The 13,843-nt window shown below is 54.3% G+C and overlaps 2 protein-coding genes across 2 annotated transcripts; one reads left to right on the top strand and one right to left on the bottom strand.

The window, feature by feature from the left end:
* Positions 1–8: 8 nt before the first annotated feature.
* PHYSODRAFT_295941 (hypothetical protein) lies at positions 9–5,448 on the bottom strand (the record flags this gene model as incomplete). The annotated part of the gene is made up of 10 exons (XM_009520607.1): positions 9–686; positions 764–928; positions 1,001–1,468; positions 1,535–2,842; positions 2,919–4,103; positions 4,171–4,908; positions 4,983–5,056; positions 5,136–5,181; positions 5,259–5,304; positions 5,384–5,448. The coding sequence occupies 10 exons, from the start codon at positions 5,446–5,448 to the stop codon at positions 9–11; spliced, it is 4,773 nt and encodes a 1,590-aa protein (XP_009518902.1).
* Positions 5,449–8,247: 2,799 nt separating this feature from the next.
* PHYSODRAFT_284757 (hypothetical protein) lies at positions 8,248–12,285 on the top strand. The gene has a single exon (XM_009520606.1). It carries the CDS (start codon positions 9,124–9,126, stop codon positions 9,976–9,978), a length of 855 nt encoding a protein of 284 aa, XP_009518901.1. The 5' UTR covers positions 8,248–9,123; the 3' UTR covers positions 9,979–12,285.
* The last annotated feature ends 1,558 nt before the right edge of the window (positions 12,286–13,843 follow it).

The raw sequence follows: 13,843 nt of genomic DNA, 5'->3' as shown, positions 1-13,843 counted from the left end.
TGCGCAATTTATTTATCATCATTCGTGCCGGAGGATATTGGAGTTACCGGCATAAAATATCGGCGTATAGCATCTCGAAAGCGCTTTCCGTAGAGCCCTGGCTCAATAATAGTGGGGGAAGACTGTCCAGCGATCATACCAACGGATTTGCCAACACTCTCCACCCGCTTGATCAGATCAAATTGGCGCAGGTAATCGATGATTCCAACTGTCATTTCGGATGGGGCGTCGTCGATCTCCTCCACGACGTCTTCCCGATAGCTCAGCCCCACGACCATTGAATAGTCCACGATGTTAATGGAGTAGAGAAATGCGGTGTCGTTCTGCACCGCCTTCAGCAGGAATTGATGGTCTTCAGCCAGTACGCCCACGGGATGGCCTTTGGTGAACTCCAAAAAGTTACCGTCGAGGAGGACGCGACTTCCATTTTGCGGGGCTTCTGAACTTGGTCGCGGTTTGGCGAATCGGTTCCGAGAGCTTCCTTTCAGGTCATAGGTCAGCGCGAGCTGCTTTTGGTAGAACGCGTTTTCCATGACGCAGATGTATTGTACCGCCTTCTGTCCAGAATCCTTTCGGGTGATAGTTGTCTGATAAAGTCCGACGGTCTTAGATAAGAGGCTAGCCTTGCCATCGAAGTAGATGGCGGCCATGTATTTGAAGTAGCCCGGAAGGCAGCCCAGGAAGCTCTGATCATCCGCATCCAAGAACATTTGGTTAATCATTTTTTCTGATAGCACTATACAAAAGTCAAAACGGCACGTACCTGCATTTCCGTTGACGAAATATGTTTGATAACAAAGCGGTCGTCAAGTGTTCGATAGAACGAAGCACCGGATTTGCCACCGTTGGCGTTCCAATTTGCGACGTGAGATATCGAGAAAACGAAGCTGTGGAGACTGCCATAAAATAGTTCACGGAGCACTTCGAACTAAGCAAAGCACATCAACAGCACTTGGGTGAGTGGTAGTTACTGCCGGCACATGATAAAAACAAGGCGTACCTGAAGCGGGTAGTAAGCTATGGTCGACATCTCCCAGCATGTGCTTGACGAGGTAGAAGAAGCCTTTCCTGAGAGAAGTGATAGGTGCAGTGGCATCTCGACCGAAACGAACTTGAAAGGTGCATTCAGGGTTGTCTCGAGAGCAGCGCGGGACCAATTTGTGGATATCACACTTGATCCGTCACGTTTCTTCTTGTGCGAAGCGGCCGACTCCACCGCTTCGCTATGAACGCGAAGTTTCCACCCATCCAGCTCCTCCTCATACGAGTCCGTCGAAAGAGCATATGCAACGCATGTGATCGGCTGGGATTCATTTACCAGCACGATTCGCGACTTCGAGCGATGCGGTAAACTAGGATGACCAGCAATTAAGGCGTCGGGAAGTTCGATGGTGAAGTCACTCCCTGGTTCTGATCGTCCGAGAACGCGGTAGAGATCCCACAATGCCTCCTTCCAACCAGCTCGACCCTACAACGCATAAAATATCGATTTAAATACACTAGCAACACGTCCGATCGCCTGAAAACTACGCACCTCCTTCATATCCCCACAGCTGCTGGAATGAGCGGGAAACGGTATTGATGGCCTCTTCGACGACTCGAGGCTCGCAATAGTTGAAGCAGAAGACACTGCTTTCCCTGGCAATGCTTCAGACTCCGTCACAGTACTAAGAGTCCCGCTACTCCTCCGCCGAACCAACGGTTCAGGGTCTCCACCCCAATCGGGCTCCTTCACAATTGCACTGGGCGTCAGTGTTGATTCTTCTATGACCCGAGGGGACGATATCGGTGACAGCACAGCCGTTGGGTGGAAGGTGATCCCTCCTAGAGTAAACGACCCGCTATTTGGAGCTGGGGGAGTACCCTCGGTCGAGAGATGCTTCTTAATAAGCTTGCGAAGTCGTAGCATGCAGGCGATCCACTTGCATGCCATTAAATACAACGCGCGCTGCGTGGCGTCACAAGCACCCAAACTGTCCGCTGGCTCCTCGCTCAGTCGTTCCAGTTTGTGCGAGAAAACCGCGTTTCCACTTCGTACCAACTTCGAGATGCACATGACTTCGAGAAGGATTCGTTCGTGGTGCCCCGTATCAGTTCGTTCAAAGGCTTCAACGGCCTGGTTGATGCCCTGCACCTTTTCCGAAAAAGAGCTGATCAGCGACTCCAGGAGCTCATTCAATTCTTTCAGCCGACTAGTGACAACCTTCTCCACCACCGCGCGCTCTGTTTTCTCCCAGGAAGGATTCTTGAGGAATGCCCCATTGTTTCGATGCAAATCTGCACGACCGAGACGAAGTGATACCTGTTTTGAGAAATCGAATCGGGCAACAGAGTTCCCAATGTTGAAGAAAAGCACATGCGACTCCATAGAAGAGTGTGTGCAGTCTGCCGTCGGCGATATTGGCGCTGCCGGTCCGTCTGCTTCCGAGAAGAGAACTTCCAGGAATCGCGCAAACGAGTACTTGTAAATGTACTTCTCTAACGGGATGAAAGGTGTGATCACGCCATTGCATTCACGACACCATCGCCAGAAAATGACCGTCGGATACCCATTCACCGCAGCTACTGCAGTTTCATCTTCATTGATCGACGTTTGCGAAAAAGAGTTTGGTGTCATCATCGCCTGTAAGTTGATATCCCTTTCAGACCCCATGGTGAAAGACAGCTCGCTGAATGACCCAAATGATTTATCAGTCGCTCCATTGTCGCTCACTTGACTCATGGACAATGACAGCGACTGCTTGTTTTTATCCGGTAGCTCCTCAAAGGAAATGGTAATCGTTCCAGTCCGACAGCTGAACGAATGAACATGATCCGCCATCAAACGATTGCATTTCACATTCTACAACCAGAAACAAAAGCGAGTAGCCCCACCGTTAGTTATTTTCAACAATTCATCCGTAGAAGTGAGCGCGTACCTGGCACTTTAGAGTGAGTGCTGCCAATTCTTGGTTTAGAAAGTTACCAAACGATACGTCGTCTTCAGAGCAAGCTGTAATGCGAAGATGTTTCGCTTCAACGCATTGGTGATAGCGAGGGTTTGACGAACCAGGGTCACGGACACGTAACGTTGACGTAGTGCACCACGTGGTGCGTTGTTCTTCAACCAGCTCTGCACTCTCCTTCGACATCAGCATGTTCTTGTTCAGGTCCAGATCGGAAAGAACGTGAGCTTCCAGCAGCAATTGGTATGTCATTGACAAGACCGTCCGAGTCAACTGTTTGAGTACGCGTAACGTCTGCTTTGACGGCCCAGTAATAAGCACTGTGCAGCCATTGAGGGGATCGCATCCGTCAAGGTATAGGTACGTGTCGGATCGTAATCTGCTAGGCACAGCAGGAGCCTTCATAAACACACCAGCAAGTGCCTGCAGCGATTTCTTTCCTGGTGACAGCCCTTCATCGGGAACAGTGGGGATTGATTTCACCGAAAATGTTCGGCACCGGCCGATAACTTTAGCAGGATCTGCCTTATCGACATGGTCCACTGATGTAAGGACTTCAGCTCCAGTGTGGCGAGCGATCCGATGCAGCATTTCACTCTTTACGTTCAGGACGATTGAAATTCGGCGCTCACACAGCAGCTCTTGGGCGTATCGTGATACAGTCTTCTCCACGAAAATCACATCTGGCTCCAACGCCGAAATTTTGTCAACGAGAATGGCCATGTAACTTTTTTCTTGCTCCAGCAAAGTATCGAGCGAGCTCATGCGCCCCGTACCATTAGAGCGGTCGTAACTAATCCCGCAGGCGAATAGCAGGATGCGAGGGTTCACGACCTGGCGTGCCATTTGCTTGTGACTCAAGTGCTTGTGGCAAACTGTTCCAGCCAGCCACTTAAAATTGTAACTCGGCTCCTTCTTGCTCGTGTGAGCGCGCTTGGGCATGGCAATGCTCTTCACCTTCACGAGATTGGTGTAATTGAAGCCACTTGGAGAGCGGAAATTCATACTGAAGAGCAAGTGGCCCGTCACGACAAAAGCCATGTCTTCCAACGTCACCGCCAGATGCTGCGTATCCATCGACTCTGACTCCGGCAAACTGTCAGGTATCGACGACACCAAACTCTTGATCCCAGTCCGGATTTGCTCGTGTGCGTTTTGCTACATTGAAAAATAATAAATCAGCGCCAGTCATTTCGAGGAGTCTAGCGTGCATGTCGTCACTTACCATGTACTTATCCAGCACCATTTCCCGCTGTGTGTGGAGGCTGTTGCTGTTGTGAGCAGCATTCCCTGACTGTGGCTCTTCAGGGACGGTCGCAATCTCTGTTGTTTTCGGAGACGCCATGCTTCGCCCCATAGTAAGAGCCAGCAGCTCCGCATCCATTAACCCCCCGCTTTCAATCGCACCCAGCAACTCCGCGCTGGAATGTCTCCGCCTGGAGCGCACTCGCGCACGAAACCTCCGTTTCACTTCTACGCTGTCCGATTCCTCGAAGAAATCCACAGACTCCGTTGTAGCACTCGTTGGGTCTGCATTCGGTTCTAAGCCCGCGGGGTCGCTTGAGTTCGAGTCGACGGGTGATAGCAACGATGCCGGCAACTCGTTTGGGTCAACGGGTGGACCGAAGACCAGTGGCGACGGTTTCTTCGCGCCAAGCTCTCCACTCAACCGGTGCGACGAGCGATCAAACCGACTCGAAAACGAATCGTTCGCCGTGTCATTCCCGTCCAAGCTGCCGATCGAGCTCCGACCGAGTTCGTTCTCCCTCGTCTTTGTCTTCTTCTTCCCAGCGGCATCCGCGAATTGAAGGCAGAACTTGCACACTCGGATGGCGTTCGGAAAGCCATGGGGCGCCCCGTCCACGAAGTTGTTGCTGCACTCGTAGCAAAAGATTTGGCCGCACAGTCGGCAATGGTGACGACGTCGGAAGAGAGAAAAGGCCGCGGAGCAGTCGTAGCATACCTGGACGTCACACACAACACAGCTCTTAGATCCACAGCTACGTGGTATCTGATCAAATGCTGCCTCCATCTCACCTTACACAGGTGGTCGGGCATCCAGTACCGGTTGCCAGCCGACATCGGCGGAGGCCGCACCTTCACCGGCGACGCTAAATCAACCAGAATAAGTTCATCAGTTTCCCGTTACTGGCGAGCAAGTAGCGATCCACCCAGAGCTATAATACCTACCGGCAGGCTTCGGAGCTTCACCGCCAGCAGCGTCAGCGTCGGGCTCCTAGCACAAGTATTGACCAAACTGAGCCACACTCTCCAAACAAAAGCAGCTAAAACCACGATACAATTGCTTTGTACCTGGAATGTGGACGCCATGAAGCCCGGGATCGGGAACGTCGTCAAGCTGCCACAAGCAAGCAATAAACACAAATGAGCACCTCCTTATAATCGTTATGGGTCATTTCTTCTGCTGCGCGTCGCACCGCGAGGGGTCTCGGTCCAGACGCTGGTGCGGCATCGACTGCACGCGCCGCTCCGCGTCCGCCATGTTCGCCTCCGGGCTCCGTCCTTCCAGCTTCAAGTCGAGCGATTGCTCTCTCTACCACAGCCGATCCTCCGATCGCTTGACCCATTTATCGCCGCTTTTGGGCTCTTTTCACCGCGAGACCAGCACCCAAAAGGCAGAATGGGCCTTCTATTTGGGCGCTCACTATTGTATCCATAGCGGCGCACGTGGCGGACGGGCGAGATGGTGCTGGGCAAGTACTGCTTCGAGGAGGAGGCCTTCTCCGCGGAGGGCTTCGAGGTGGGCGCGTTCCTGGAGGACTGCCGCGCGCGCAGCCCCATGGAGACCATCCACCAGGACCTCAAGCAGTTCCAGACGTCGCTCGAGAACCAGCTCGTGGCCATCATCAACGAGGACTACGCCGAGTTCCTGCAGCTCTCGTCCAAGCTCAAGGGCGTGGACGAGGCCGTCTCCAGCGTGCGCGCGCCTATCCTGGCGGTGCTCAAGCGCGTGGACGAAGTGCAGCACGCCATGGTACGTGGCGTAGAGGCGGCTGAACGCTTGTTGAACGCCTTGACTCACTGTGTCTGTTGCTGTGTGTGCGTGTAGACTGCACTTCAAGGCAAGATCCAGTCGCAGCTGCAGACGGCGGACGAGCTGCAGCAGCAGGAGAAGGACCTGCAGCTGAGCATCAAGATCTCGGAGAAGCTGCTGCTGCTGGAGGAGCTGCTGGAGATCGAGTCCCCCGCGGACAGCGACGAGGGCGAGCTGGAGACAAGCGGCCCCATCGACTCGGACGAGGAAAGCGACGACGAGTTCGACAACTTCGAGCGCGTGAAGAAGTGTCTCAACGCCACCAGCGCGGCTGAAGGCTGCGCGAAGCTCGAGCGTGCGGCGCAGATCTTCGTGCAGCTGGATCTGGAGTTCATGAACGGCATGCACCTCAATGCGATTCAGGTATTGTGCGTGCAGCAGTTGATGTGAGTGGCGCTAAAGCTGACGAGGGTGCGTTGTGATGTCCTAGAGGGAGGAAAAGCGCCTTGCTGTGATTGAAGAAACGCTGCTTGGCCGACTGGAGACGGAGTTCGCGACCGAAATCTTCCCCGATACGTTTTACAACCGCGACCACGCGATCAGCTCGCTCACTTTGAGCTACTTGCTGCGAGCCTATGTGCTGCTGCACAAGAGCCACATCCCTGAGGAGATGATCGGACGTCTACTGGTGCAGCCTTTTGCAGAGGAAAATTTGACTCGTGGCAAACTCGACGGTCGAGTCCGTGGGTCCTGCGAGGGTCTGCCACAGATTTATGAGTCGATCCTGGACTTCATTACTAGCAAATTTGCGGGGACACTGGCGCTGTCTGTATGTCAAGGAGAGGCCAAATGCTCAGTGGACATCCTAGGAAACGCGATTTGGAAGCCTCTGCAGGAAATCCTCTCGTCCAAACACGGCGTTATCTTTCAAGCGGCAGACCCCGAGCGATTTCACCAAAGCTACACGATCAGTATGCGGTTTCTTGCCGATATTGAGGAGCGATTCTGCAAAAGTGACGTTATGAAAACCCGCTTCCGGTCCCACGAGAGTGTGCTCGAGTTCAAAGAAAAGTGGAATATTGATGTGTACTTCCAGCTTCGAGCATCGCAGTTGGCCTCAAGTTTAGAAAAGTCGTTTGGCGTGAAGCGTGACGAGCCAACTGCAGCAGACTCGTCGTCTGTGATCGACAAGACGTCGTTGGTCTTTGAAAACTCGAAGCGCCTGTGGCAAGCGATGCAAGACTGCTGGAGTGAGCGGATTTTCCTCCCACCGCTCCTCCCCAACTTTTGCAAGATCTGCGTACAGCTTTTCGCGTATTACATTGAGATCTGGAAAGAGCCCTTGCTCAATGCAGTTGCAGTGCTCAACAGCGGCACCAAGATTGACTTCGCCGCTGTGCCACTTTATTTTTTGTCGACGGAAGAAGATATACTGTTAGCTGGCAGCGACTTCCACGTGTTGTACGAGAAGGTAAAGTGGTGGTGTCACCAACGTAATGATGATAAGGGTGGCGTCTCTAACGTATCCTTCTTATTGTACTTCCCAGGTATCACAAGATCTCCTTGCAGTAGTAAAAACTCAAGTTGAAGGCTTTACAGATGACAGCCGGATGTTCGTGACCGAGCTTTTCCAAGAGGTTTGTTTAGTTGATACCTGTTCTAGAGACGCATGCAACGACCTTGCTAACGCAGAACTGTGCTTGATGTCCTTCATGAATGCAGCCGCTGGCATCGTTAGCCGAGCTCGAGGCAGGCTGCTGGTCAGCAGCTGTGACAATGGTTGCTGCTGACTGCAAAAAAGTGCTTCCTGCGATCCGGTACGTGCACACGTGACATTGAAAGCGAGCTCCGAGATGTAGTGCTGAAGCTTGTACTTACGTATTCCCATTGCTGTTTCAGCACTGTGAAGGGCCAGTACCAGATGACGAACAAACCCCCACCAACGACACCGTCGACCTACGTGCCGAACATCATCCGGTATGCTTATTTAGCATTCAATTACCATTCATGGCTTACACAAAACTTACGTTCGCTACGTATATGCAGGCCAATGCAAGAATTTCTGGAAAAGTGGGGCGTTCACTTCGACTCGACCAAAAGGCACCAATTGCTCCTGTCCATCGTGGAGGAAGTGTGCGACGTGTACTCGGCCTTGTCGTCGGAGCTGCTGAGGTCGGCGCTGGAGCTTGAGGAGTCGCTCAAGAGTCGTAAACTGCAACGACACTCCGGATCGAGCTCCACTCTGACCAACAATTCTGTCTCGGACACGGAGAAGATGCGCATGCAGCTGCTGCTCGACCTGGAGGAGATCCAGAGGTATGTGGACATTTTATGGTGTTTTTGTATACGACTGCAACGCCTGTTGCTGACTCCAGCTTGTGAACCTTGTGCTATTGACAACAGAGAGGCAGTAGCGCTGGGGCTGGACGTGCAGCACTGCAACGGACTCCTAGCAGCCATCGACAAGCTGTCCGAATCAGAAAGTTGAAGTTGAATGTTATCTAATTGGATGAAAGTGTTTTGAAAAGATCGGTTTGATTGGTTAATAATCTATGGCGGCAGTTGAGTGCGTCACAATTTGAAATTGCAGCGGCGATGGAGAGCGGCGGGCACTGGAGCGCGTCGCTCTGGCGATGGGGGCTGTGCGTGACGATGGCGTCGCTGTCTCTCTGGAAGGTGGTGGAGCTGGCAGTGAGCGGCGATGCGTCGTGGGGCCGCGTTCTCCGCAAGAAGGCGAAGAAGGAGCAGTACTTGGCCGGCTTCCCCGGTCTCGTGGGCAACACGCCCATGGTGGAGCTCACCAGTCTGTCCAAGGCCACCGGCTGCACGATTCTGGTGGGATTCAATACTATGTGCAAGTTTGTTATAGTCAATTGACTGATCGGGGAGGGGTCCATTGTACGCTTGGTGCTTCCAGGCTAAAGCCGAGTTCCTGAATCCGGGTGGCAGCTCCAAGGATCGAATCGCGAAAGGAATCGTGGAGGATGCGGAGCGTCGTGGGCTCCTGAAAGAGGGCGGAACCATTGTCGAGGGAACGTCCGGTAGTACGGGCATCAGTCTGTCGCTCATGGCACGAGGTCGGTGGTCTTGGCTGATGCTAAGTTGAAGTGGCGAAGTGATGGAGCTAACGTCGTGTGATTCTGCTTCGGTTGTCTAGCCCGCGGCTACAGGTGCGTTATTGTAATGCCAGACGACCAGGCGAAGGAGAAGAGTCAGCTCCTGGAGCAGTTTGGCGCTGAGGTCGTGCTGGTGAAGCCGGCGTCCATCGTGAACGCCAAGCACTACGTGAACGAGGCCAAGCGGCTGGCACGCAACACTGAAGGTGCGCGTGTGACTCTGAAGCAGCTTGTTACTACCTGCCGCTCTCTTGGCGCTAATGATTTCGTGCAAATGACTTTTCTAGGAGGATACTTCACTGACCAATTCGAGAACACGGCCAACTTCGACAGCCACTATGCCACGACCGGGCCGGAGATTTGGCGCCAGACCAACGGAACGGTCGACGCCTTTGTGATGGCCGCAGGTACGGGAGGCACCATCGCAGGCACCTCGGCCTACTTGAAGGAGCAGAACCCGGACGTGCAGGTTTTCCTGGCCGACCCTCCTGGCTCGAGTCTGTACAACAAAGTCCGCAGCAACGTGTGCTACGCGCCGCAGCAGGCTGAGACCAAGGTCCGCCGCCACAGGTACGACACCATCGCCGAGGGCGTGGGCATCGACCGCCTGACGGAGAACTTCCTGCTGGCCAAGATCGACGACGCGTTCAAGGTGACGGACCAGGAGATCGTCGAGATGTCGCGCTTCCTGCTGCGCGAGGAGGGCATCTTCGTGGGCAGCTCGAGCGGCCTCAACTGCGTTGCGGCCGTGCGCGCCGCCCGCAAGCTCGGGCCGGGCCACACGATCGTCACGGTGCTGTGCGACTCGGGCCAGCGCCACCTCACCAAGTTCTGGAACGAGCAGCACATCCGCGAGGACTGGCAGCTCGAGCCCACGGCCGCGCACCTCGAGTTCCTCGACGGCTCCACGGGGCAGCCCTAACGTTAGGCCCAGAGAGGCATGGGGCCCCATGGCCGGGCTCTGCACCTTTTGCCCAGCAATAGATTCTGAAAATAGCGATCTTTCCATGGATTTCCGCGCGTTGATTGGTTCGCTCGAGCGGTGAATCGAGAATTTATTGGCTGAAACCCCTTCACGGCGCCCCTTCAAAACGGAAATCTTTCGCCAAAACTGCAAGTGGTGCAAGTCGAACGTGGCGGTCACTCTGCAACTCGCCGCAGACCCACCAAGCAAGTCCTAGTCAGCCTCGGCCTCAGCTCCAAATGGCGACTGCCTCGACCCCCGCCGCCTCCATCGCCATCCCCGCGGACGTGCATCCGTTCGCCGCCAACGTGAGTCCGCGCGGCGTGGATCTCGAAGGGCGCCTGGACCTGTCTCTCGGTGCGTCCTCCTCCTCCTGCTGCGACTAGCAAGAAAGATACTCTATCGCATGTGATACTGACTGGTGTTGCACCTGCAGACGCGCTGATTAAGGAGCGCAGGAAGGAGCACAAGCTGCAGAAGAAGGAGGAGGCCAAGAAGCAGAAGAAGCAGAACGAGAATCCGCTGCCACAGCCGCAGTCTGCTGGCAAGAGGAAGGCGCCCAAGCAGCAGAAGCCGCAGCAGCAACAACAACAGAAGCAGCAGAAGAAGGCGGTGAAGAACGGCCAGGCAGCGCAGCGAAAGGCTCTGGTAAACAAGAACCGCGGTCTGCCGGCGGCGGCTGCTCCTGCCACGGAGAGCAAGACCAAGACGAGCATTGCCGCCACCACCGCCAAGCTGCGGCGGCAAATGCGCGCGGACAAGGCGGCTAAGAACGCTTCTGGCCGCTTGGTTGTCAGTCCCAGGGCGCAGCAGAACAACGTAGCACAGCAGCCGAAGAAGAAGAAGAACGCACCTCAGCAGGTCAGGAAGGTCGCGTCGCCCACGCGTGTGGTACAGCCCAAGGGCGGCAAGAAGCAGCAGACGGTGAAGCAGCAGACTCAGGCGAAGGCACCAGTACGGCAGGTGATGCGCTCGAACAGCAAGAAAGCCAAGCTGAGCATCACGATCCCGGGTTCGGCGGGCAAGAAGAACGCCCAGAAGAAGCAGAAGAAGGCCGGCAAGGTTTTGCTGCCGGGCAAGCTGTCGCAGACGCTGGCCAAGAAGAACTCGGCGGCCAAATCAGTTGTGAAGCGGGCAAAGAACCGCAAGGCGGTCGCGGGCAAGACCGCGCAAGTTGTACGCAAAGTGCCTACTCAGCGCAAGAAGAAATGAGCTGCTGGATAGAGCCCCATCTACATTCTGTTCCCTTCAACATGAATACCAGATTTTGTTTGTAAACTCGAATGCGTGTGGATCATCGGTGGCCCCTCTCTATTTGGGCGGAACACCGCATTACTCCTAGCCCAGGCGTCTCATAACGGTATCGCGGCCCAAAAGCTCGATCGTGTCGCCAAGTCCAGCGCCAACATCCATGCCCGTCAGATAGTACCGAATCGGCATGAGAACCCTGCGCAAAGCACACAGCACAAAGGGTCAGCTAAAGGGTCGCCAACAGCATGGTAACTTTGGCAACGCGACGTACTTCTTCAGCCCCAGTTTCCGGCTCTTAGCGACAGCCTTGATACTCTTCGTGATGTGGTCCTGCAAAACAGCAAAAGCGTCAGCTAATAGTTCCTTCACATAGGCAATGGCTACGTTCACTACTTACCGGGGTGAAGTCATCATCCGACAGGTTGCGCAGGCTGGAGCACACGTCGGCTACGAGCTCAGGCGTGCTTTCGTCAATGTACTTGGCCTTCATGTCTTGGGCCACAGACGAGCTAAGGTCAGGGTCGGTGAAGAACGAGATGCAGAGCGGTCCAAACTCGGGAAGAGCGCTGACACGCTCCTTCATGAGGTCCATGGCGCGCCACACGTAGTCAAGACCGAACTTCTCCACCACATCAGCTGGCGTAGAGAATCCTGCCTGTTCAAGAGTTGACGAAATCATGGGCAGCACGTCGTTCACAACTGCCAGCTTGTGCTCGTCCGTTGCCGTTTCCTCAGCAAATAGCGCTCGGACGTGACGGGAGTTGATCCAGCGGAGGCGGTCCACGTTAACTACCGAGCCGGCCTTGTTCACGTGATCGATGGAGAACTACGATACAAAAATGTATAGATGTCAGGATTCAGCGGTAATTTTTAAGAACGACAATAGTACAGCGTCTCGTACATGTTTCTCCAGCTCCTTCATCTGGAAAATCTCTTGGTTGTTACCGCCAGCAGGGTTCCAACCCAACAGAGCCACAAAGTTCACGAGGCCGCTAGGCAGGAATCCCTTGTCCTGCACGTCGAATTTGAGTCAACAATTGCGCTTATCAAGCAAAACGAAGTAACGTCACACGAACCCGGAAGTCTTCGACAGCGACATCACCCTGGCGCTTCGACAGCTTGGAGCGGTCTTCGTTCAGCAGAAGACCCAAGTGAGCCCACTACAACACCAAAGACGACCATCATAAGCACACTTCCTTCCAACGTGACAAATATTTTACCATGGACTCACCTTCGGCGCCTCGTATCCCAGGGCTTTGTACAGAATAACGTGCTTAGGAGTCGACGGCAGCCACTCCTCGCCACGAATGACGTGAGAAATATGCATGGCATGGTCATCCACCACGTTGGCAAGGTGATACGTCGGGTAGCCGTCGCTCTTCATCAGGACCTGGTCGTCAATGCCCGAGTGGTCGAACTGCACGTATCCACGCAGCAAATCCTTCACCACCGTCTTGCCCTCGGGGATTTTCAAACGAACCGTGTGCGGCTCGCCCCGCGCCACCCGAGCTTCCACCTCCTTCTCGTCCAGACCAAGACACGCGCGGTCGTACATCGTCGCTTCTCCATGACGGGTCTGCGACTCGCGCAGCTTCTGCAGTCGCTCGCTCGAGCAGAAGCAACGGTAGGCGTGGCCGCCCTGCAGCAATGCCACAGTCAGTGAAATGCCTCTTCAATTCTGCAAGAATGGTATGCGCACCTCAATCAGCTTCTCGGCGGCCTCCTGGTAGATCGGAAGACGCTGCGACTGGATGTACGGGCCGTAGGGGCCTCCGACGTTAGGGCCTGCAACACAAAGTGCATAAGCATTAGCCTTATTGTCCAGCGTCAAGCAGTAATTCTTGCACGCGCACCTTCGTCTTCGTTGACTCCGCACCACTGGAGGCTGTTGACGAGCGCCTCGACCGATCCCTCCACTTGGCGCGTCTGCAGCCAGCACGAGCAACAATTAGCACTGGAGCTAGACGAATGTATACAGAACTGCTGTATATTCGAGCAAACCTTGTCCGTGTCCTCGATGCGCATAATGAACTGCCCGCCGGAGCTCTTGGCGAACAGATAGTTGAACAGCGCGGTGCGCAGACCGCCGAGGTGCAAGTAGCCTGTGGGGCTCGGAGCATAGCGGACACGCACTGCTGATGTAGGTTTGTCGCTACTAGTAGCATGCGAAGAGCAGCTTCGCAACGCAAGAGCCGTCGGCCGGACCGGCGCGCGGCTGCGCAGGCGAGACAGCAGCATGGCCGACATGGTATCAATTGACTCCTGCCAGCCGCAAGTAACCACTGAGATCAAATGACGTATATCAGTGGTCTCGTCGTGGCTCAGGTTGCTAATTGAGGTTAGTAAAACAACTTGCCCCTTTGTAACCCGAATTTCTAAAGTGTTGTACAGATTGGCTCGGGGTATTTATAAGCTTTGTTAATTGGTCCTGCCAGCCGCACGAAATGCGATGTGCGTTTAGAACTACTAAATAAGAAATTGTTATAGACAGTTTGAAGCCTAATAGATTTTAGTAATCACACTACTAAATTTTATTACTCTACCACAACATTAATGTGTGTATCAGAAGATA

The sequence above is a fragment of the Phytophthora sojae genome (assembly GCF_000149755.1).
Source record: "Phytophthora sojae unplaced genomic scaffold PHYSOscaffold_2, whole genome shotgun sequence".
NCBI classification, from domain to species: Eukaryota; Oomycota; class Peronosporomycetes; order Peronosporales; family Peronosporaceae; genus Phytophthora; species Phytophthora sojae.
The sequence above is the reverse complement of the archived record's forward strand: the minus strand, read 5'-3'. Positions and strand labels throughout refer to the sequence as shown.

Excerpts from the sequence above, each read along its gene's own strand:
- PHYSODRAFT_284757 (XM_009520606.1), top strand. The coding sequence starts at position 9,124 with ATGCCAGACGACCAGGCGAAGGAGAAGAGTCAGCTCCTGGAGCAGTTT.